This window comes from Cataglyphis hispanica, chromosome 5 (assembly GCF_021464435.1).
Source record: "Cataglyphis hispanica isolate Lineage 1 chromosome 5, ULB_Chis1_1.0, whole genome shotgun sequence".
In the NCBI taxonomy this organism is placed as follows: Eukaryota; Metazoa; Arthropoda; class Insecta; order Hymenoptera; family Formicidae; genus Cataglyphis; species Cataglyphis hispanica.
This window is the reverse complement of record NC_065958.1, coordinates 2,028,859-2,050,381: the sequence shown is the minus strand read 5'-3', so window position 1 is coordinate 2,050,381 and position 21,523 is coordinate 2,028,859. Positions and strand designations below refer to the sequence as shown.

General features: G+C 30.4%; 6 protein-coding genes across 8 annotated transcripts; 4 read left to right on the top strand and 2 right to left on the bottom strand.

The window, feature by feature from the left end:
• The first annotated feature begins 362 nt into the window (after window positions 1-362).
• Window positions 363-3,096, top strand: LOC126849533 (protein phosphatase PTC7 homolog). The gene is made up of 5 exons (XM_050591468.1): window positions 363-986; window positions 1,761-1,940; window positions 2,045-2,243; window positions 2,374-2,630; window positions 2,818-3,096. Exons 1-5 carry the CDS (start codon window positions 731-733, stop codon window positions 2,865-2,867), a joined length of 942 nt encoding a protein of 313 aa, XP_050447425.1. The 5' UTR covers window positions 363-730; the 3' UTR covers window positions 2,868-3,096.
• Window positions 3,097-4,936: 1,840 nt separating this feature from the next.
• Window positions 4,937-7,693, bottom strand: LOC126849536 (derlin-2). Its single transcript, XM_050591473.1, has 6 exons — window positions 7,424-7,693; window positions 6,841-6,906; window positions 6,425-6,592; window positions 6,188-6,310; window positions 5,842-6,005; window positions 4,937-5,626 (listed from the first exon to the last, which is right to left on the bottom strand). Exons 1-6 carry the CDS (start codon window positions 7,520-7,522, stop codon window positions 5,524-5,526), a joined length of 723 nt encoding a protein of 240 aa, XP_050447430.1. The 5' UTR covers window positions 7,523-7,693; the 3' UTR covers window positions 4,937-5,523.
• Window positions 7,694-7,813: 120 nt separating this feature from the next.
• Window positions 7,814-10,190, top strand: LOC126849534 (cytoplasmic phosphatidylinositol transfer protein 1). The gene is made up of 8 exons (XM_050591469.1): window positions 7,814-8,018; window positions 8,197-8,345; window positions 8,465-8,553; window positions 8,798-8,805; window positions 8,874-8,945; window positions 9,064-9,162; window positions 9,270-9,425; window positions 9,624-10,190. Exons 1-8 carry the CDS (start codon window positions 7,968-7,970, stop codon window positions 9,882-9,884), a joined length of 885 nt encoding a protein of 294 aa, XP_050447426.1. The 5' UTR covers window positions 7,814-7,967; the 3' UTR covers window positions 9,885-10,190.
• A 692-nt stretch (window positions 10,191-10,882) lies between these two features.
• On the bottom strand, window positions 10,883-21,464 carry LOC126849535 (uncharacterized). Of its 2 annotated transcripts, XM_050591472.1 has the most exons (8): window positions 21,282-21,464; window positions 20,916-21,134; window positions 12,932-13,008; window positions 12,652-12,852; window positions 11,985-12,193; window positions 11,590-11,730; window positions 11,322-11,421; window positions 10,883-11,135 (listed from the first exon to the last, which is right to left on the bottom strand). In XM_050591472.1, exons 2-8 carry the CDS (start codon window positions 20,936-20,938, stop codon window positions 11,044-11,046), a joined length of 843 nt encoding a protein of 280 aa, XP_050447429.1. In that variant the 5' UTR covers window positions 20,939-21,134; window positions 21,282-21,464; the 3' UTR covers window positions 10,883-11,043. The 2 variants fall into 2 exon arrangements, with proteins under 2 accessions (XP_050447429.1, XP_050447427.1); XM_050591470.1 differs by having other exon boundaries at window positions 20,916-21,464.
• LOC126849515 (uncharacterized) lies at window positions 13,126-15,742 on the top strand. The gene is made up of 2 exons (XM_050591437.1): window positions 13,126-13,382; window positions 13,672-15,742. Exons 1-2 carry the CDS (start codon window positions 13,231-13,233, stop codon window positions 15,446-15,448), a joined length of 1,929 nt encoding a protein of 642 aa, XP_050447394.1. The 5' UTR covers window positions 13,126-13,230; the 3' UTR covers window positions 15,449-15,742.
• Window positions 17,717-20,888, top strand: LOC126849518 (uncharacterized). 2 transcript variants are annotated; one of them, XM_050591440.1, is made up of 4 exons: window positions 17,717-18,608; window positions 18,940-19,074; window positions 19,267-19,467; window positions 20,161-20,888. In XM_050591440.1, the coding sequence occupies exons 1-4, from the start codon at window positions 17,769-17,771 to the stop codon at window positions 20,650-20,652; spliced, it is 1,668 nt and encodes a 555-aa protein (XP_050447397.1). In that variant the 5' UTR covers window positions 17,717-17,768; the 3' UTR covers window positions 20,653-20,888. The 2 variants fall into 2 exon arrangements, with proteins under 2 accessions (XP_050447397.1, XP_050447398.1); XM_050591441.1 differs by lacking the exon at window positions 20,161-20,888 and adding an exon at window positions 19,745-19,920 and having other exon boundaries at window positions 17,719-18,608.
• Window positions 21,465-21,523: the final 59 nt, after the last annotated feature.

Here is a 21,523-nt window from a genome sequence, read left to right as displayed (position 1 = left end):
GACATTTGACGTATCGCTGTCCGTAGTAGTGTACACTATTTATATCAGCTAGAAAAAGCATCTCATGAAAAAGCAGCATGACCCCTTTTAGGTTTCTCTCTGATATAACATTGTATTTAAAATTAATATTATTATTATTAAAATTTTTAAGATTTTCCGAACGAACTCACATAAGAGCGTATAAAAAATATATGATTAAAAAAATTTATTTATTAAATGCGTGATTTTTATTGATTTTTATACAAATCTATTGAAATAAATATCGATAACATTTATAGGATCGTTTGAATAAGCCTTTATGATTTCTCTCATGAATTTCACCCGCGTAAAATGAGCTTAAACACAAAGTCTAATCGGTCTCGACGCCAGCGCGCCACGTGACCGCGCACCAAGTCGATCGTCAACGCCAACCCTTTCGCGTATCCCATGTAATTCAGTAGATTCAGTGCGGTGTATGAACGATAAGTGTGAGGATCGCGATCGTGGTCAATTTTCCATTATACAACTTCCTTGGTCACGAGTCTGAGTCTGGATAGAGTGTATAAAAAGAGAAAAAGAGAGAGAGAGAGAATGGCATCGAGACGGCTGTAAGAGCCGTCTATTGTGGGACAATTGAGGAAAACGAAACGAAAAAAAAAACGAGTAAGAATGCGCGCTGTAATGTCAATCTCTCTGGTGCTAGTCGCGTGCTTTTGGTGAGCGCGACATTCGGTTAGTATCATTCCGCGCGATGCAATCCATCTATTGGACTGGACGACTGCTGTCGCGCGCGCTCTGGAACGGCATCGCGAGCTGTAGCACCTCGTGCGGCACCGAGCAGCAACCGAACGCGATCGTCGCGAGCAGCAGCAGCAGACGCCGCGAGGCCTCGTTCATCTCTGCCGTGTGTGGCTTCCCGAAGGAGCTTGCCCGAAGCCGAATACGCAAGGGTCAATTCGGCGACGACGCCTGGTTCACCGCCAAATTCAGGACGGCCGAAGTCATAGGTGAGGCGAACGTTTCACGATTATATCCTCTCTTAATCATACTAAAAGTTTATTCTTTTCTTTCTTAGACTTTCACTTAACATTTATCCCTTTTCTCTCTTTCTTTCTTTGAATCCTGTGTATCTGTTTCAAATGCAAAAAAAAACGTAAACCAACTGAGAGGATCTTTTTTTAGAAGTCTATTCTCTTTGGCTAGTTTGTGTAAATGTATTTTTGTATAAATGTTTTCTTTTTTTATCTTCCTTCAAATCCTGATTATATCGCTTTATTTTAATTATAGAAAATTAAAAGTTAAATGCATCCGAAAAGAACAAATTTATTACTTTGATTTTGAAGAATTTACACTTTGGTTTTGGAGACAATGTAGAATTTTTAAATTGCTAAATTTTAAATATATTTTCACATTAGAAATATCAAATAAGATCTGTTTCTTTCAACTGCATTTGCTGCACTTGAAAAAGTAAGAAAGCAAGAATGTAAGAATGCAGTTAAAAAGAGTATAATTCAGAATTCAATATAAAATATATTTTGGAATATATTTTTTAGAATAAACTTTAAATTGGTTTAAAATCATATGCTCTTCTTTTTCACATAATTATTTATATACATGGCTATATTTTCTCTTGTCTTTATAATTACGTTTTATTATGTGAGAGTATAAAAACAAAGCTCCCTCCATGAAGAAGCAAAATTAATTAGCATTATTTAGATAATGTTACATAGAGTGCTATTACATACATTTGGTTCTAATTATTTTAAATTATAATTTTCCAGGTGTAGCTGATGGTGTTGGAGGATGGCGACACTATGGAATTGATCCAGGAGAATTTTCTAATTTTCTGATGAGGACTTGTGAGAGGCTGGTCTCTATGGGTAGATTCAGACCTACAGAACCAGCCGGCTTATTAGCACGTAGTTATTATGAATTATTAGAAAATAAACAACCAATACTAGGTAAGCAGATAAATTACAAAAAAGAATGTCAAAATTGATTCACAAAATGTAATAACTGAAAATATTGCTCCAAGATTGACTTCTGATTGTTAATATCATTTTAGGTAGCAGCACAGCATGTGTAATAGTCCTCAATAAAGAGACAAGCAGCATTTATGCTGCTAATATAGGAGATAGCGGCTTTGTAGTTGTACGAAGGGGAGAAGTGGTGCATCGCTCCTCGGAGCAACAACATTACTTTAACACTCCCTTCCAATTGTCGCTTCCTCCTCCAGGACACTCTGATATGGTACTTCGCGACAGGTACATCTCATATTTTTATGTTATGTTTTAGCTATATTGCATACAATAATATTGACATTATATGATACCATGATTACCGTACAAAAAATAATTATGAATAATAATCTTCTCTTTTCTTCTTTTTTTTTAGTCCAGAATCTGCTGACACTTCGAGTTTCGGCGTTGAGGATGGCGATGTAATCCTTTTGGCAACCGACGGAGTATTTGATAATGTGCCTGACCAGTTGCTAGTCACCGAGATGCAGAAAATCGAGGGCGAAAGGGACCCGACAAAGATACAGTGTGTCGCTAACACGATAGCGTGGATGGCACGTCGTTTGGCCTTTGATGACGCCTTCATGTCTCCGTTTGCTCAAAGTGCCCGAGAGAATGGAATTGATGCAATAGGTATGTAAAGAGAAAACTATATTATATATTTTATTTATATCCCGTTTCAAGCACCTTTGCATTAACAGTATAAACAGAGAAATTGCTTTATAAAAATAGCCTGGAAAACTATAAGCTAAATTCTTAATATGGCACAATATTTTTGATGAGAAAAAAAGCGTGCAAAAATAAATTTCAAAATTTTTAGGTGGTAAACCAGACGACATCACGGTGCTTTTAGCAACGGTGGCGATATGATAAAACAATAAACAACAAGTGTACAATAGAGCTCCGATAATCATTGTATTATAGTCCATGTCATTGCGTATATGTATTTAGTTATACATCATTATATCAATCCTTTATATTATATATATACATATATATATATATACATATCTTTATATGTATGTATGTGTATGTATATACGTATATATAATTTTAATCATTTATTATTTAAATCGAAATAAATGGTTTTATAAAATCATTTCTTATTCTCTATTCATTATTATTCATTTCTTTACAGCTCTTTGATATTATTAATGTACTCTTTGGCGATTGTGGATGCACTTGTTGATTTACCCTTTCAGCATTCTTATGTCATTTATCCCATATTCATTTACAATAAATTTGTTGCTTTCATCAATTATAAGCCTTGGCTTAAAAAAATGCTTAAGAATCAGACAAATCAAGATTAACGAAAAAATTCTGTGAGCTTTGTATATTTAATGAAATACTGAAAGAGTTAATACAAATACATCCTAACAAGAAATTATTAAAGATGTAATTATTATTAATTACATCGATTGTCGGAATGACAATATGTTAATGTCTAATAAGAGGTCAGGAATCCCAGGATTAATAATTCAAAAATCCGAAACCATAACACCTATATCAAAAATAGAGAAAATATAAGATATATACTAAATATTTATCTAGTTAAAAATTTAATATAAAGATATGAAGATCCATATAGTTAAGAATCAAAGGAATAAATCGTGCAAATAAGCATCCTAGGACCCTGAAAACCAAAAATATAAGAAAAGAGAAATATAGGCAAATCTAAAAGAAATTCGAATTTTATAATGATTCAAATTTAGAATTCGAAAAATAAAATATTTAAAGAATCTTAGAAATCGCGATTAGAACGGTCACAATCGGGAGTTTGAATTCCCTTTTTTTTCTAAACCAGTGTACTGCAGAATAAATTCACATTAATATTCAGAGGCAATCTGCATTAAAAATTCATGTTTGTTTAGCTTAGAATACCATTGCGCATAACATTTACAAGGATCACAGAAAAAGTTATATCAAAGTTAGTTATTAATTACATATGGTAAAGTAATGTCTACTTTCCAACTAAAAAAAAATTTATCTTACAAAGTTGTATTAAAATTGAAGAATGTATTCTTTTAAAGATTCAAGATGCTTATCCTTTTACAGTTATATTTTTCTTTTTCTTTCATTAAAGAATTTTTAAGAGAAGAATGATATGTAAAATGTATTATAACATTTATTAACATTAGACAATAAATTGATTATAACAAAAAAAGAACAAAAAAACCATTACTTTTCCATTATTCCCACAATGCAAAGAAGAAGCAACAATTATTATAATCAATACAAGTCTCCATTGTATTCACATAGTATGTAATATACATATATGAACAAAATGTGGGAAGGTGTGTATATATTATATTATTTCTTTAGTTTATATTTAACGATTTGTACTTTGTAGATGTTGCCTAGATTACACTTCACTATATTAATAAATATAAATAAATGCTTTAATACACTTTAAAATAGTCCCTTGCACAATGGCATTTTCTCTCTTTCTCTCTCTCTTTTTCATTGATACTTGCAAGAACTATGAGCACGATGAATGTATCACAAAATTACCACCGATCGCACATATCGTTCTTACAAAAATGACGCTCTCGATATAGTAAAACTAATTAATTCGCGAGTATGAAAAATTACGACTTCCATGCATAAACCGGAAGTATATATTCGCGATAAATTTAACCCTCGGAATGCCAATTCAATTGCACTTGCGTACATGTGAAACACTATTTCTATTGAATTGCAGAATTCAGGTATAAATCTGCAAAAATTTTACTACTCATTATCATTAATATGTTAGAATGAAATATGCTACCATATACGACATTAGAATCATATATAAACAGTCTATACACATCATATATCTACATAATAACAATTAAAATTACTATTTTTACAATTGGATTCACAAATTTCAAATTAATTACAGAATAATCTTATCAGATAAAACAAAATATATAATTTTGCTTGTATTCTTTAAAAAACAATTTAATCAATTTAATCAATTATATTTTTTATAATAATGCTAGAAGCGCAATGTTTGGCTTCCAAAGAGTTAATATCGATATAGATTGGATTTTGTATGCAAAAACGAATAATGAAGAACATGTGAATGTGTAACAGAAAATAAAGAAAATAATAATAACTCACTGATTATAAATGTTTTATGTACATATCTCCAGCGCTCGTCTAGATATAGAATGTATAAGAATTTGTATGCTTTTTCTCGTTTATAAATTTCTTGAAAAGTTTGTAGTCAACTTTTTTTCGACGATTAATTTGATTATAGACAAGATTATCAACTTTTATTGGACAATTCCTCAATTGAAGAAAACAGCTGAGGTCTTTCTAATATATATATCTTGTATATTATGCTTTACATTTCTTCTATAAACATCTTGTATATTATCCTTATCATTTCATTATGCATCTTTGCATACACATATCCAAACATCAAGTTATTAATAACTCTAAAGATGAAGGAACAACGATGGGGACGCGCACTTCCGCAATGTTCTCGGGTAATTTGGATAAGAAATAGCATTAGGAAGAAAATTATTAAATGTTTTGATCACTGCACATTGGCTTCCTGTCCCCAATTGAAGCCACCTGGTCTGTCTTCCGGCGGCGGCATGTAATCCGGATCTTCAGGATGTGCGTCAAACAAAGTCTTACTATGAAAAAGGAAAGAAAGATTATATATATGATTTCTCTTTTGTTATCTATTATTAGTCAATTTTATATGACACTTCTCAATAAGAACAATTTCTCGACTGATAATTTTATTAATCAATTTTGCAAAAAGAGGGAGAGAGAACTGTAATTTATTTAATCTTAACAATTTTTATTTTAATTCTAACTTTAATTTTGCATAAATTGTAACACTTACAGTATTTGTGGAGTTTTCAAAATCCGAAAACCGCCTCTTAATCGCGGGAATACATCCTCTGCGAAATAATAAGTATGCCCTACCGCCATTCCAACAAGATCGACCCATATTGTATTACCAAGCAATACGGAGAATCCTAGCAGTACCCATGGTAGATATGGAGCCTGTAAAATATGAAAATAATATCAGCAATAATATTAATAATCATTAGAGACAAATTATTTATCTAATACAATAAAATAATAATGTATAATAGCTAATTGTATCTAATATAAAACACAATAATCATGAAAAGATAAATGATAATAAGATCTAAGTCAACTTTAGAAAAAAAAGTAGGACCTACTTGAAAATTTAAAAGTCCGAAGAAGTTCATCCTGACAAAAGGATTTCGTCGCGACCATACATACACTAACATTATCGTGAATGCATGTCCTAGGAATAGCAGATTGACAAAAAATGCAAAAGTCTGCAGATAGTTAAGGAATAACAATAATAAGGGATAAAACTCTTCAACAATACAATCTTAACGTCTGAGTAACAATATTGCTAATTATAATAAGTGATATATTTCCAAGGATACGATCATACATATTCCACCAAAAATGAACATCATTACAAAATCAGCTGTTCTTCTGCGAAAAGACCCTTCTTCCAACATACGGCAATATCGATATGTAAATATCATATTGAACAGTAGGTTGAACCCAATATTCCCGAAAAACAAGAATGTTGTTATTAACCGCCATATCTGCAATAATAAGTAACATTTCTTAAAGTATGACTGAGTATTAGTCATAATTATACCATTCTCAACTATCAATAATTTTTTAAATAATTGGATACTATATATAAACTGTTTCAATATATAATACAACAAAATAGAGAGAAAAGTATAAGTCCATATATACAAGTTTTTCCTTAGCAGTATAATGACTTTTGGACTATGTTATATAATAAAGTCTTTGCATAGCTATTTGCATATCGGTATTTTCATACCTGATACTGTTCCACAATGAGAATTGGGTTGAAATATAATTGAAATGGAGACACCAAGTCCAATTGCTGAAATATTTAGAATAATTAAGTTCAAATATATTTCATTCACATACAAATATATATATTTTAATGCACTATATTGTACAATTAAGTTTATCATTCGTTTAACTAAAATTATTTGTACATATTATAAAAATTATATTTATTTTTATAAAGTTTCCATTAGCTATTATCTTTTTTGCTATTTTTTTTTAATTACTGAATATAAAAACAACAAAGGGATTACGCTGATATAGATTAAGTTATTAAATATATAAGATTTAATGATCTCATAAAGACATCAGAGATTTATAAATCTTACAAACGTAGACATCTAAAATTGCGAGAAATTAAAGATTTGAAAAAAATGAGGGCCACGAAGTATTTAGGACTTTAAAATTCAAGGAACTTCGGATTGAAAATATGTGCGCAGAACAAGACTCACGCATGCAAAAATTTGTAATGACAACGAAAGGTACATAAAACTTTATACACAATAAAAAAGGAAAATAGAGGAAAGAAGGAAAAAAAATGAGATAAATACCACGGCAAGGGTCGTAATGACACAAGCTGTAGTGTAAGCCCGCGTCACCACGGGCATCTGCATGTACTCGTGCCATAATGCTTCGTAGGCCATTGGCATTGATTATCGGCGATCTTACGCCCGTATTCCTTCCTTGATACCTCGCAGCTGCACTCTCGCCGCTTCTTATCCTCTTTCCGCTTCACCATCGCATGTTGCACCAGCGCGACAATGTTATCTGCACATCGTATTAATTTGTTGTCCGCACGATTTTTGTACACGTAACACGTGAAATTGTCACCGATTTGCCCAATCTTGGTCACATTGTAGCCAATTGTCGAGGAGGAACTTTTTCTCTCTCAGATTGCCGGACCGTTCATCGATCATCTGTTTACGTAGCAGCGAACTTCATCCATAACCTCGGATTGTTTACGATCAGACGCTGATTAGACGCTGATTAAATCGCAAAGTTGATTTTTTGCGCGATCATTCAGCGAAGATATTCGCAAATATAAACTCAGTTAATATTGCTGTGATTAATTGTTAGGTATTTAAATAATTCAGAATGGTTCTCACGAAGGAATATCGCATTTGTATGCCGCTCACCACGGAAGAGGTAGCCTTTCCACACCTTCATTTACACGTTATTTAATTATCTAATAATGTATCCAAATAATAAAATTTATTTATCTGAAAATTATTATTATATTAATGCACTTATCTATTAATTTTTTTCTTGCAAGATAATTTTTTTAAAAATTTCTGTTTGTACTAATCAATCAATTTTATTTTAGTATCGCATTGGTCAGTTATATATGATTGCCAGACATAGTCATGAACAATCTGATAACGATGAGGGAGTAGAAGTGATAGAAAATACCGCCTGTGAAGATCCTGTCCATGGAAAGGGTCAATACACTGAAAAAAGGATCCATCTCTCCAGGTAAATTTTTTTTTTTATAATATATTAAAAGTAAAATATGTAGACAGCTTAAATATTTTAGTGGCTTTATCTTTGCTTTCTTAAGACAGTTACTCAATAATGCTTTCTTTTTTTTATAGTAAACTCCCTTACTGGATACAGTCCATTTTACCTCGAATATTTTATGTGACGGAGAAAGCATGGAATTATTATCCTTTCACTATTACAGGTATGCTGTTGTATTTATATAATGTACTATATTAATTGATTTTTTTATCAAGTTTCATGGTAGATACTTTTTCTAATAAATATCTCATTAATCTTATAAAATATATATTTTATTTAAAATATAATTTAAAATATTCTTGATAAAAATACTGATATTTAAATTTTATATTTTTATCAATCAAAAAACATAGGCTATATTATTAACATTGTTTTTTTTTTTGCATATTTGTTCTTGATGACTGCAGAATATACTGTGAGTAATATTCGGTATAAGAATTGTCATAAAATTTCCTTAATTTTATTTTAAAATTTTTTTTTCAGTGTTCCTTTATACCAAAATTCCACATAGCAATAAACACTCGATATGAAGACAACAATGGTTCTACAGAGAATGTAAGTAACATATTGCATCTTTCTCATATTATATTTTTTGTTGTGATGTATTAATTAAGATTGTAATTAATGTTATTAGTAATAATAATAATTCTATTACTGTATTCCTAAATTGCAGTGCTTAGGATTGTCGCCTATTGAATTGATTCATCGGGAGATTGATTTCGTGGACATTGCATACGACGAAATCTCTGCAAAACATTACAAAGAAGAAGAAGTAAGCTTATATGCAAAATAAAATCACTTATATTTAATTTTTAACATTTCATTCTAAATTGTTAACATTTTATTCTAAATGAGATATTTATTTTAATTCATAATTAGGATCCAAAGTTTTTCCAATCAAAACGAACAGGACGTGGTCCTCTGGTTGAAGGTTGGAGAGATACGACACAACCAATAATGTGTTCGTACAAATTAGTGCACGCATCGTTCGAGGTCTGGGGCATGCAGACGCGAGTAGAGGATTTCATACATAGAGTAAGCTTATCCATTTGATTGCCTTACATTTTAATGATGTTATTTTCATATAATAGCATTGAATATGAATAGGATCATGATTGTTTTAAAAGATATCAAATGATACACATTAATGTTTGGTTTAATTTGCATGCATAATGCTTGCAACATTTAAGAAAGTATGATATCCACTATTATATATTGATTTTCCAATTTTAGTGTATAAGGGACATCTTGCTGCTGGGCCACAGACAAGCCTTCACCTGGATCGATGAATGGTACGACATGAGCTTGGAAGATGTGCGGCAGTACGAGGAGAAGATGCAAGCTGAAACGAACGAGAAGATCAGATTGAGGAATCAGCTCAACGAGAGGCAGCCCGACACATCAACTTCACCCACATCAAATTTACCTGCGCCAACCACGCCGACGGCAAAGTCGCCCACACAATCGAATCGATCGTGGTTTTCTTGGTCATAGCTACAAGATTAGCGTAACAAATTGATCTCGGATGTTGCAACAGCTCTTTGTCGATTTGGTTAACATTCAAGTGATATTCTCTTTTTCTCACGTCCATGTATACACCGACTTCAGAGAATGTATAAATCAGTAACAATGAATATTTTTTCAATGAATACTTTATTGACAACTTTCAACAGTTTGATTGTTCGAAACTTTAAAGCATTTTTTTAAAGATATATATATATATAACTAATAAATTTTCTATTTTTATCACATTAATTTGTGATTTTTCCACAAATGGAATGTATTATATATATATATATATATATATATATATATATATATATATATATATATATAAAAGAAAAGGAGAAATTGTCAATAGAAAATAATTATTAATAATGATTTTAGTTCTAAATAAGGGGAGAAGTCAATAGGAATTGTATTAAGTGTTTTAAAGGAATATGTTTTTGTAACTGATTACAGCATTTCTTGGAATGTCTCATATACATATGCATAGTTCTATGTACGTAGGCTTGTCGTAAAACTATTTTTATTTCTGATGTACGACGAATGCACTTCGAAATATCGTATACTATTTAGAGATTTTATGGTTTAAGTTAGGAATACCTATAAAGGATTTGATCTGAACCATTCCGAAAATAGCGTAAAATCAAATTTTGAAATACTTGTCTTTTCTGATCATTATAATTTAAATTTTGAGGTTTCACATATTTAAAGAAAAGTTTCCCACAGACCTTATACATGTAATTATTTTTGTTTCATTTACGTTTCGCTTGTGAATTAGCAAAACATTAATTTTATCGTGCAAAGTTGTATTCTGTAAATTATAATAGCATAGTTAATTAAGTATATTAAATTTTTATTTGCAGTTCGATGTATAGAAATACTTAAAAATATATAGCTTTGCAAATAATTTATATTCATTGAAATGTAAACATATCTTCACTATTATAGATATAATTACATTTGTGTTAATTTTAGATCAATAACTATTTTTATTTTTAATTAGCCAGCACATAATATTTATGAACAAATGTAATATTTTAATTGAAATACAATTGAATCACTCAGTAATTAACATAAATAAAATTGCAACAATATAGACACAATGATTTATATCCAGAAATAATTTGCATATTTACTCCATTATCATCTAATTAGGATTAATAATTATCGAGTGTAACCTACTGACGACCGGATGTTGCAATGGTGTAATGAGAACACGTGCCATCTCACCAACATGACCTGTCAGCAAAATTTTACATTGAATCATCAATAACCATTATTAAATCATTAATATCTTATCAAAATTTTTACTAAATTAATAAAAAATATATTAAAATAAAGAAGTCTTCTACAAGCTTTTTATATTAATAAGATTAAAATATCAAAATTACTGTTTTACAAAATTCTTCACAAAAAATATCTTACAAGCATTACAATGATCCGTCAATCGAACGAGAGGATACAACAAGGAAAGTTCTTGTAATCTCGTTAATTCTTCAGACTCTTCTAGCGAAGTCGAAGCTATCTAAAAATACATGATAAATAACATTGATGGTGTTCTTTTTCTCTTTAATTCATGAAAAATTATTTTAAAACTAAAACAACCACGTAGTGCGATTCGTAGCAAAGTTGATACAAGACGAAAAATTTGTAACTGGTTTTTAACTGTTCTTCTCCGGTAGAAATTTCTTACATTGGCATAACTTGTCGAGGAATTTAGCATAGTTTCACTACGAATGCCACGTTGCTCATTCCGACGAAGTTGTGCGGCGGCTTCCGTAATTAATTCGCTGAACCTAGCTGCTACTTCCTTCCATCTTATTAAATCATTAGGCTGTAAAATAAAAATTGGAATAAAATAATCCAAAAGAAGTTCTAAAAATGTGTTCTGTGAAGCTGTATTTAAACAAATAATCTTAATCATATAAAGAAAGTAAAAAAAGCAAACTTATATATAATTAAAAATTAATATATAAAAGAATAAAACACATATACATATAGATACATTTTTTAATTCCTAATTCTCAATTAAATTAAATTTAATAAAATAATATCTATTTGATATTAGGCAAATAAATATATTATCACCGATAGATTAAAAAACACTGGCAAAAGAGCGATGGGCAAAGGAGATCCGCGCAGTTCAGAGCACTCAGACGGAGGTCCTGATAAAGTCAAGTGTCTCAAAAGATCTAAGACGTCAATCAGAAGCTCGCCATGACGACCACCGACATCCTGTCTAATAAGTCCTAAAGCATCCTGCGCAATAATTTGTGCTTCCACACCTGGATTGTCAGCTAATCAATCATAAAATATTTATTTATCTTTATTTACCTTACTTATCACATTCGAAGAATATAAAAATACATAAGAATAATATGGAACATACCAAAAAAGTTATTGAAATATTTTAATATTGAAAATTAAAACGTTAATAAGAATGTATCAAAAATTTAGATGGAAAAAAGATTAGCTATTGCAAATTCTTATTTCTGACATTAAAATTTTAATCTTGATGTCTCATGTATGACATCGTAATATCGCAATTCACCAAAACTGGAATTTCGCTGACGATGAATTTATAAATGTTTGTCGAAGAGCATTGTGTTTTTGCGATTTTCAATGACGAATAAGTTACATTATAAGAAGTTAATTATAAGAAATATATTTTTTCACTTATATTATTCTCGTTTTTTTCTTATATAATTTAAATGCATTTTTAATTTTTATTTTTTATTCGTCATTATTTATTTACCGAGGATCAATTCTTGCACATGCTGTGGCATAATCGGCTTTTTTAGATGGCTGAGAAAAATCTGTAAAGCCGCCGCGCATTCCAGAGCTGCATTGTTTGAATCTTCGAAGTGTGGCTTATGACCTTTCTTTAGAGAATTAAGAATATGCCGTCGAAGCTCACGACGTCCTGCTCGACGAAAGAGTCCTTCCACTCTAGCATCTTTAATCAACAATTTTGAAAAAATTTAAGTTATATATGTATAATAAATAATTTGTGTAACGTGTAAATAAACTCTTACGCTCTTTCAAAAAATGTATAAGTTCTTTCACTGCATCTAAAGACTTTTGCGATATTATGTCGTCACCTGCATCCTGCCTGAAAATCAAAAGAATACGGAATACGGAAGTGAATCATGAGAGACAGTAAACAAATAAGCAATTCTTTTTTAAAGTTAACGGATGTATATAAAAAGCGAGTAAATTATTTGATGCAACAGTAGAAAACATTTTTGTTCTTAGCACCATGTGCCCTTGCTGCATCCTTCATGTACGAGTTTATAAAGAGCTGTAATAATTTTTTTGCTTGAATCTTTTAAGTATGTCGAGACGAATTTTTCATCGTTGTTTATTATTTTATGTATCTGTGAGCGCGATCCTACTTTGCGGATCGTCGCGAAGGATTCCTAGAAGTGCGTCCTGTCCCTCGTGCAGTCGAGATTGTCCAGAAGCTTTGACTGTTCAGCTACCATGGTAAGGATAATTTAAATATAAGATTTATATATATATATATATATATATATATATATATAGACATCTTTTTAAAAAATTTCAGGGCTTAAATTTTCAATGTGTATTAGAATTCCAAAATTCAAATATATCAGATTTGAAAGATTTACAAAGAGTAAAGAGTCTTTAAATTCCAACATTTTTTTTTTTTTAATACTAGAATCTATAAAAGATCAAAAGCCAAAATTTTATAAAATTCTAAAAACCATTTTCTGAATTTAAAGAGAATTTAAAAATTTGAAAAATGTTTCAGGAATCTAGATGAAGATTCAAATCTACAGCCAAGAGTCCTACGAGATTTTCCCGTTAATTCGCTCCGAAATTCTCGTCGCTCCAATTTGATACAAGAAGGAATTTCCCAAGGCACAACATACGATAATATTCTACCGAGTCAAAATTTAGTGTCCCTCAAGAGCTTCTCTCCACAAGAAACAACAAGCAGAAATTTATTCTTCAAAAATTTTCTTAATAAATTTCCAAAATTTTCAGATAGGCAAGAAATATTTTCTCAGGACAGATCCGCAAATAGATATCCTCTTGCTCACGTTCTTCCATCAATTTTCAGATCAGAAAATGTCTTCAGGAATCCTCGTAATAAATATTCCAGCACTTTGTTAGATAGAAGCTTCGAGAATAATATAAAAGACAAAAAGGATTCTACAAATAAAATGCTCGACGTTTATCGTGCCGATAGAGACACAGAGCCTTTGAATTCAAGATACGTTTCTTCTTCAAACATCATCTCTCCACAAAGATTCAGCCCGAAGATCGAAAATATTTTCCGATTCCACCGGGATCCAATTCCTCATATCTTCGATGAAAAAAGAAATGCAATCGGGAAATCTCCGCGCGCAATTCCTATTAATCAGCAATACAGCCTAGCGTATCCCCGAAAAGGATATAATTCCATTCTGCCGGAAATCAAACATGATCCTTACGTTCATCCTCTTGAAAATATAAATACTTGGAAGCCGACAAAAAATGATGGATTCTTCGATAATTGGGACGAAAAGATAAAAGATTCATCACAATCTTTAAATGTAGAACAGTCAAAGCAAGCTGAAAATAATTTCTTAGAAATGTATCCTGCGAAAGAACAAGAAATTAACATCGAGGATAATAATGAGCAAATCAATAAGTCTTATATACTCCCTCATAATTTAGATAGCCAGGAACAGACAGATGATGGAGAAAATTTCGATGATTGGGATTATGCCGCATACAAAAATTCGCAGGAATCCACAAAAATTAATCAATTGAAGGAAACCGGAAATAATTGGTTGCAAGTGTTTCCCGCGATGGAAAGAAACATTAAATACTTTGAAAATGAGAAAGACACGGATAAGAAATTCGCGGAGCAAGAAAATATAAATCAGGGATATTTTGAAGATGAGATTGTACAGGATGCCCTCGAGACTGAACAAAGTAAATATAATCCTTATACTTTTAGTCAAAATATGAATAATTGGAGAACAATACAGAATAAAGAATTTTTCGATAATTTGGATTTTACGCACAAAAATTCACCAAAGACGGATCAATTGGAAATGTATTCTGAAGAGAATAATGATAAGTTCTTTCAGAATTTGAAAAATAAAGATATAACTCTTAAAAGTAAAACACAAGCTAGTGATGATCGTGCATCCATGCTTAATGCTTATATTCTTCCTCGACATTTAAATATTTTAAATGATGCGAAGTATTCTGTCGATTCCTCGGAGATACAAAAAATTCCAGAAGCTAAAAACAACATATTACGTGCAAATCCTATGGAAGAAAATAATGAAAAGTTTTTTATGGATGAAGATATTATTCAGAATAACGCGGCTATCCAAGATTTGATTCTATCTAAGGATATTTTTGATATGGATGAATATAGCAGCCATAATGTAGACAAAAAGAATACCAGGAACACCCAGGTTTTGACGAGAATTGATCCTGATTTGTTGGATGACATTGAAGATCTCCCACTAGAACCAACCGAATCGACATCAATGGAATCCCTTGCAGAATTTTCCACACCCAAATAATAATAATAGAAAGTTGATAGCATATTATACATGTGTCATATTTAGCGAGCCATCTTTTATCTGAAATCTTTTTATAGAGTCAATTTTTTTTTTTTAATAAAAAAGGATCTCTCTCTCTTGTTCTCTCAAGATCAATAATTTTAAAACGAAAACTACAAATAATTTAAAATAACTATTTCAAAACTGTATAAAGATTAATAAAATTTTCTAACATTATCATAAAATAAAATTTTATTTAAAATTAGAGTTTAAGAAAAAGAGTTTAAGAAAAGAGTTTCAGAAAAATTATTTAATTTAAAGCACACAAAATTTTAATTTGTTTTTCTTTTATAAATATATAAATATATTTTAATATTAGTAATAATAATTAAGGTGTAATTAGTTTCATATATATATATATATATATATATATATATATATATATATATATATGTATACAATATATGTTTGATAATGTGATAAATAATACATTATAAAAATTGTCATTGATAGTTAACCGAGGATTTGTTGTTCTGTTATGCTTTGTTTAAAGAATTTTACATATGTATATTTTCTGTAATGAAACGGATTGCTTTTATTTTCTCATTATCGTTCAAAAATTAATAAAAAACCAAAGAGCAGTATTCGTGCGGTTTTATTTCGTTGCGGTTTTATTATACACTATTTTATCTCGTAAATTATTGTCGTTCCAAATATAAGTTATAAAAAACATATGTGTATATAAACATTAATATATACATATATAAACATAAATATTAATATTAAAAATAATTGCAGTAGATGATTTTTTTCTCTCTTTCTCTTTCCCAGGCAATTATATTAAATATTTTATTATTTTATAAAATAATCAATTTTGTCAAAAACTTTTGAACAAATATTGTAACTTGCATTTTAATCATAATCATTACATTTATTTTTTCAATGTAATTTTCTGCTCTTATTGTTAATAAATATATAATAAAAAGAGCAGATATATAAAGAAACGTTTTCGAACATTCGTGTAACTATGTTAATATATTAAATGAATAAGCTATCTGCTGACCTATATACATTTTTTTATACGCAAAAAGCAAACGCGATGCGCTTCTCATCATGCCTGTTCGTCAAGCCTATGGAATTTGACATATAAGCGAAAAGAAGTGCGTAAAAAGAAATGAGAATGATGATATATGTGTAATCCCATTGCGACATAAATGAAAATGCAATTGTAAGTCGATGCAGTTTTGCAAGTATTTAATAATATGCAGCAAATTGTCAAGCTGTTTTTGTAACACGCGTATTTACTCATTTGCTTTGCAAGAAAAATTCAAAGCATGTATAATTATGCAATTAATAAATTTATAAAAAATGTTGTTATAAACATCTAAATTATAAGATTTTTTTGTTATTTTTTTCAATATTATTATGTTAAAATTTCATGAATTTTTATATTTAATTAATATTAAATATTTATCTATAAAGGAATCGTGAAAAATATTTATTAATATATCAATAATTAATTACTTCACTATTAATTTCGAGCGGACTTTAATCGAATAATATGCATAATAATTAATTTAATTCATTTAAAGATAATTTTATTAATAGTTGAGAAAATAATAAGTAATCTACATTTAAATAATTTTTAAATTCCAAAATATATTATTCCAAATTTTTGATTATTCAAATATCTACAGTTGAAGTTAATAAAGAAATAGATATAAATAAATATTAAAAAAATATATAGATAATAAATAAACAAACAAGTATATAATAAAAAAAATTAGAGATAAGATTAAATAATTAAATAAAAACAAGATGTTTATCAAAAAATAACAAAATATTGTTTGATTTTGTGATTATTTCTAATTATTGAAAAATGTAAAATATATATTAATAAAAAAAAATTATATTCTTTTTTTATTTTAGAGATTTTTCAAACAATATTCATATACTTGTTATTCTACTCGATTTTTGCTTCACACAATATTCACACTTGTTATTCTATTCGATTATCGTCGTATGCAATATCATAAAATATGAGAATTCATTTAATTCCTGCATAAAATATTACAATTTTGAAAAATAATTCTCCATTAATTGTCTACATAACTTAATCGTCACGCGTGATTTTATGATCACGCAATAAAGAGGAGACGTGTGTTGATTAATCGTGCATTGAAATTTGTCGATGCATCGAATCGCTCGCATAATTTCGCAAGCAACGTATGATTTCGTCGTCAACTCGGATTTCGTGGCTGGTCGCAGATTTCCTTAAAAACCGGACGCGCTCGTCGAACTTCATCAGTTTGGTTTCGACTACGATTTCGACTTGCCAACAATGTATTCGAAGAGTTTCTACGCGTTGTTCCTGCTGGCGCTGGTCGCCTGCCAGGCCGCACCCTCGCCCAAGATAATCGAGAAATCAACCAGCGAGACGGCGACTAAGCTCACCAAAGAAGACATTAAACCAGAAGATACTGGCGCGGACAAGGATAGAGCAAAAAAATCGACAACCTTTTGCGTGGAAGTCCGCTCAGGAAAGGAAGAGATGGTTCCCTGTAAGCAGGAGATCCCTGTAAAAGAGATGCAACAAGTTCTAAATCTCAAGACTCTTGACTACAAACCAATGGCAACCGTCATGCAACCCGTTCCCACATCCGTACAATATCCAGTTTCGAATATCCTGGTCCAACAGCCGCAAATATCGCAACTCTCTCCGAGTTTAAGTTTGTTGCAACAACCTTCTCAATTTGTTGTACACTCGACTCAGCCTCAACAGCAAGTTCCTCAACAGCAAGTTCCTCAACAGCAAGTTCTTCAACAGCAAGTTCCTCAACAGCAAGTTCTTCAACAGCAAGTTCCTCAGCCACTCACTCAACAGCACGTTATTCATGTTCAAACTCAACCGCAAGAAACAGCTTCAGCATCAGTTTCTCAAGTTCAATCGCAACAACCCACATTGTCTGCTCCAGCATCAGCCCCTGCTCCAACGCCAATCATTAACATCATACCAGCTCCCGCCTCCGCGCCCTGTGAAAAATCGGGAGTCCCCCAGCAACCCCAACCATTACCACCACAACACATTCATACAGTCCACGTCGTTCAACCAACCCAACTGATATCACAGTTGTCCAAACAAGAGACCAGACCGACAAAATTGGAACAAGAAAAGCCACAGGTAAAAAGAGAATAAGTTCGAATATATACAGAATATATACAGAAATATATACAGAATATATTATAAAAATTAAAAGCCAGTACATGTTATAAATTCAAAGATAATTTCTCTTGAAAACTATCAATATTTAAAAATTTAATTTTGGATAATTAAAAACTTGAAAAAAAATTAGTTTAAAAATTATTTAAATTAAAATTAATTATTATTTTTCCAACTATTAATTATTTTCCTAACTAAATTAATTATACTATTCGATTAAAATCTGCTTAAAATTAACAAAGAAGTAATTAATTATTGATATACATATTAATAAATATCCTTTACTATTTAGGTCCTGCCGGTTTCGCATCAGGGATTGAGTGTTTTAACGCCCGCCGCACGTCCTTGCAAAACCGAAATGTTACTTGCACCGTCTTCTCCTATGGAACTTGTTTACCATGAAGAAGAGCCAACAAGGCTTGTTGAGGTACCAGACGTAGTATAAAAGATTTTTCAATTTGGCGAATTGTTAAATGTTTGAGCTTTTTTAAAATCTCTTGAAGTTTTAATTTTCTTTGCAAACTTTTTTTTATGATTATTATATTTCACAATAAATATATATATCAATAAAAAAAATGTTATTTATCGTTCTAATAATACATATTCTATTATCACACAGTACGTACCAGTACAACAAGAATTATACGAGTGCAGTTGTCGATCCGACCAGCAGAAGACCAAGCCTTCTAAGCATCACGTAATGTTACATTCCGGGTCTTACAGCGGGTCTAGATCCTTTAGGTCTCCGATGATGCTACAATACAATCCTAGCATCGGAGAAAGTGAAGAATCGCCCATAATCGCACAGGCCAGAGAAATGGTAAGTAACGAACTGATTAAAATCAAACATGATCCGACACATGATATCCATTAATCTTGGGATAATAAACGAAAGCTATTATATTGTGACTGTGCGATTCTTAAAAAGTAAAAAAAGAAAGCTTGAAGAAGCGACATCAAAAGATTCCTATCTACACGATTCTATTTTCCTTCTATGAAAAATTTTTGTAATAAAGAGAGATTCTCACTTCTTTAAAGAAGATCCAGTTCAATTGAGAAACCTTGATTGAGTACATAATGTTTGGTTTCACGCACAGGTTTAACCCTTTATATCCTCGGTGACCTCGTTAAGGAAATTGGACCAAGCGACTTAAAGATTGAACAGCAAATTTTAATTCGACGTCTACGACGTTGTATTGAACGTGTATCTTCAACGGAACGCCTTATGTATTATTTGTTTATAAAATAAAAAGAATTGTTCTCATATATGAAACCTTCTCGATTGTTCTCCCTCTGATCCCCGATTTATATACCCACTTCTATCATAATGTAGCATAATATCCAAATTATATCCCGCTGCGTTGGAATCTTTTGATGCGTATGAAGCAAAACATATTTATCGAGCGTTAATTGAGGCTAAAAATGGAATATTAAAAATTAAAAATCAATTTTAAATATACATTTAAATTAAAAAATAGCATGTTTTATAAAGTATCAAATTATTTTTTTGCAGGAAGGAAGGCATCATCATAAAAAACTCCCTTTGCATCTCACGGTGCAACAACCCATCGTATATAGTCCTTCTAAAAATCCTCCTACATATGAATCTAACTCGTATCAGTCTATGACATATATTACAAGTCCTTATACCTTTTCATATCCTTATGAAACCCACAGCTCTTACCCTACGACAAATTACGACTCTTCTTCTTCTCAACTCTATAGTAGCGTACCGTTGATCACCGTAAACACAGGGGGACCATTTCAAAGGAATTCAGAAGATCAAAATTCGGAAGAGATTTCGGCGAATAATAAAAATATACAAGAAACTCTTTCAAATGCAAATCTCTCCAGCAATCAAAAGCGAGAGGTTATTAATACTCAATTGAGGAATGATAAGCAGAAAGAAACCGCAGAAGGACTACAGGTGGAAAAGGAAAGTGGCATTAAGCAGATAATTCCAAAAACCGATGCAGATGAAATTTTGAAACAAAAAGAAGAATAGAATAAACTCTCAAATCTTAAAGGCATAGATATGGCTAAATAATTTGTTAATTAACTTAACGTAAACATATATTTAATCACTAGATATCTTATTATTTTTATATAATATTATTAAATCGTTCTTGTCTAATAATTTTTTTAATTTTTTACATCGTAAATTTTATATATCATAAATTTTATAAGAAATGGAAATTCTCTCTTTTAATAAATATAATAAAATATTATCTTCTCTTTCAATTGCAATTTATAAATTCAAACACTCACCGTTTCGAATTCTGCACTCCCATTTTTATGATTTTCCTCTATTATATATCTTTCGTCCGGTATAGTTCTCTTTCAACATGAGACATATTTACACATGTGATTTGTTTTCTGATCGTACGCTTTAAAATTTCAGAGTTATCGGATTCGAGATTGAAATTTTTCGAAGCGCTTTAATTAGTTTTTATGAACAAGTTCATGTTGTTAATTGAAGAATCTATCCTGCAAAATGTTACATATGGCAATTAAATTAAAAAGTCAGCATATGTATTTTTATATATTTAAAAAAATTTTTCTTTATTATATTATTAGTATTGCAGTTTATAAATTATATTATTAATATTACAGTTTATAAATTCAAACACTCACCATTTTGAGCTCTGCACTCCAATTTTTGTGATTTTCCTCTATCACATATATCTTTCGTAAAATGTAGTTCTTTTTCAACATAAGACTTATTTATACATGTGATTTGTTTTCTGATCATAAAATCGCTTAAAAATTTTTAGAGTTGTCCGATTCCAGATTAAAATTTTTCGCAACATTTTATGTATATGCTGAATTTTTAATATTAAATATAATAAAGTAAATTGTCAAAAATAAATTTTTAA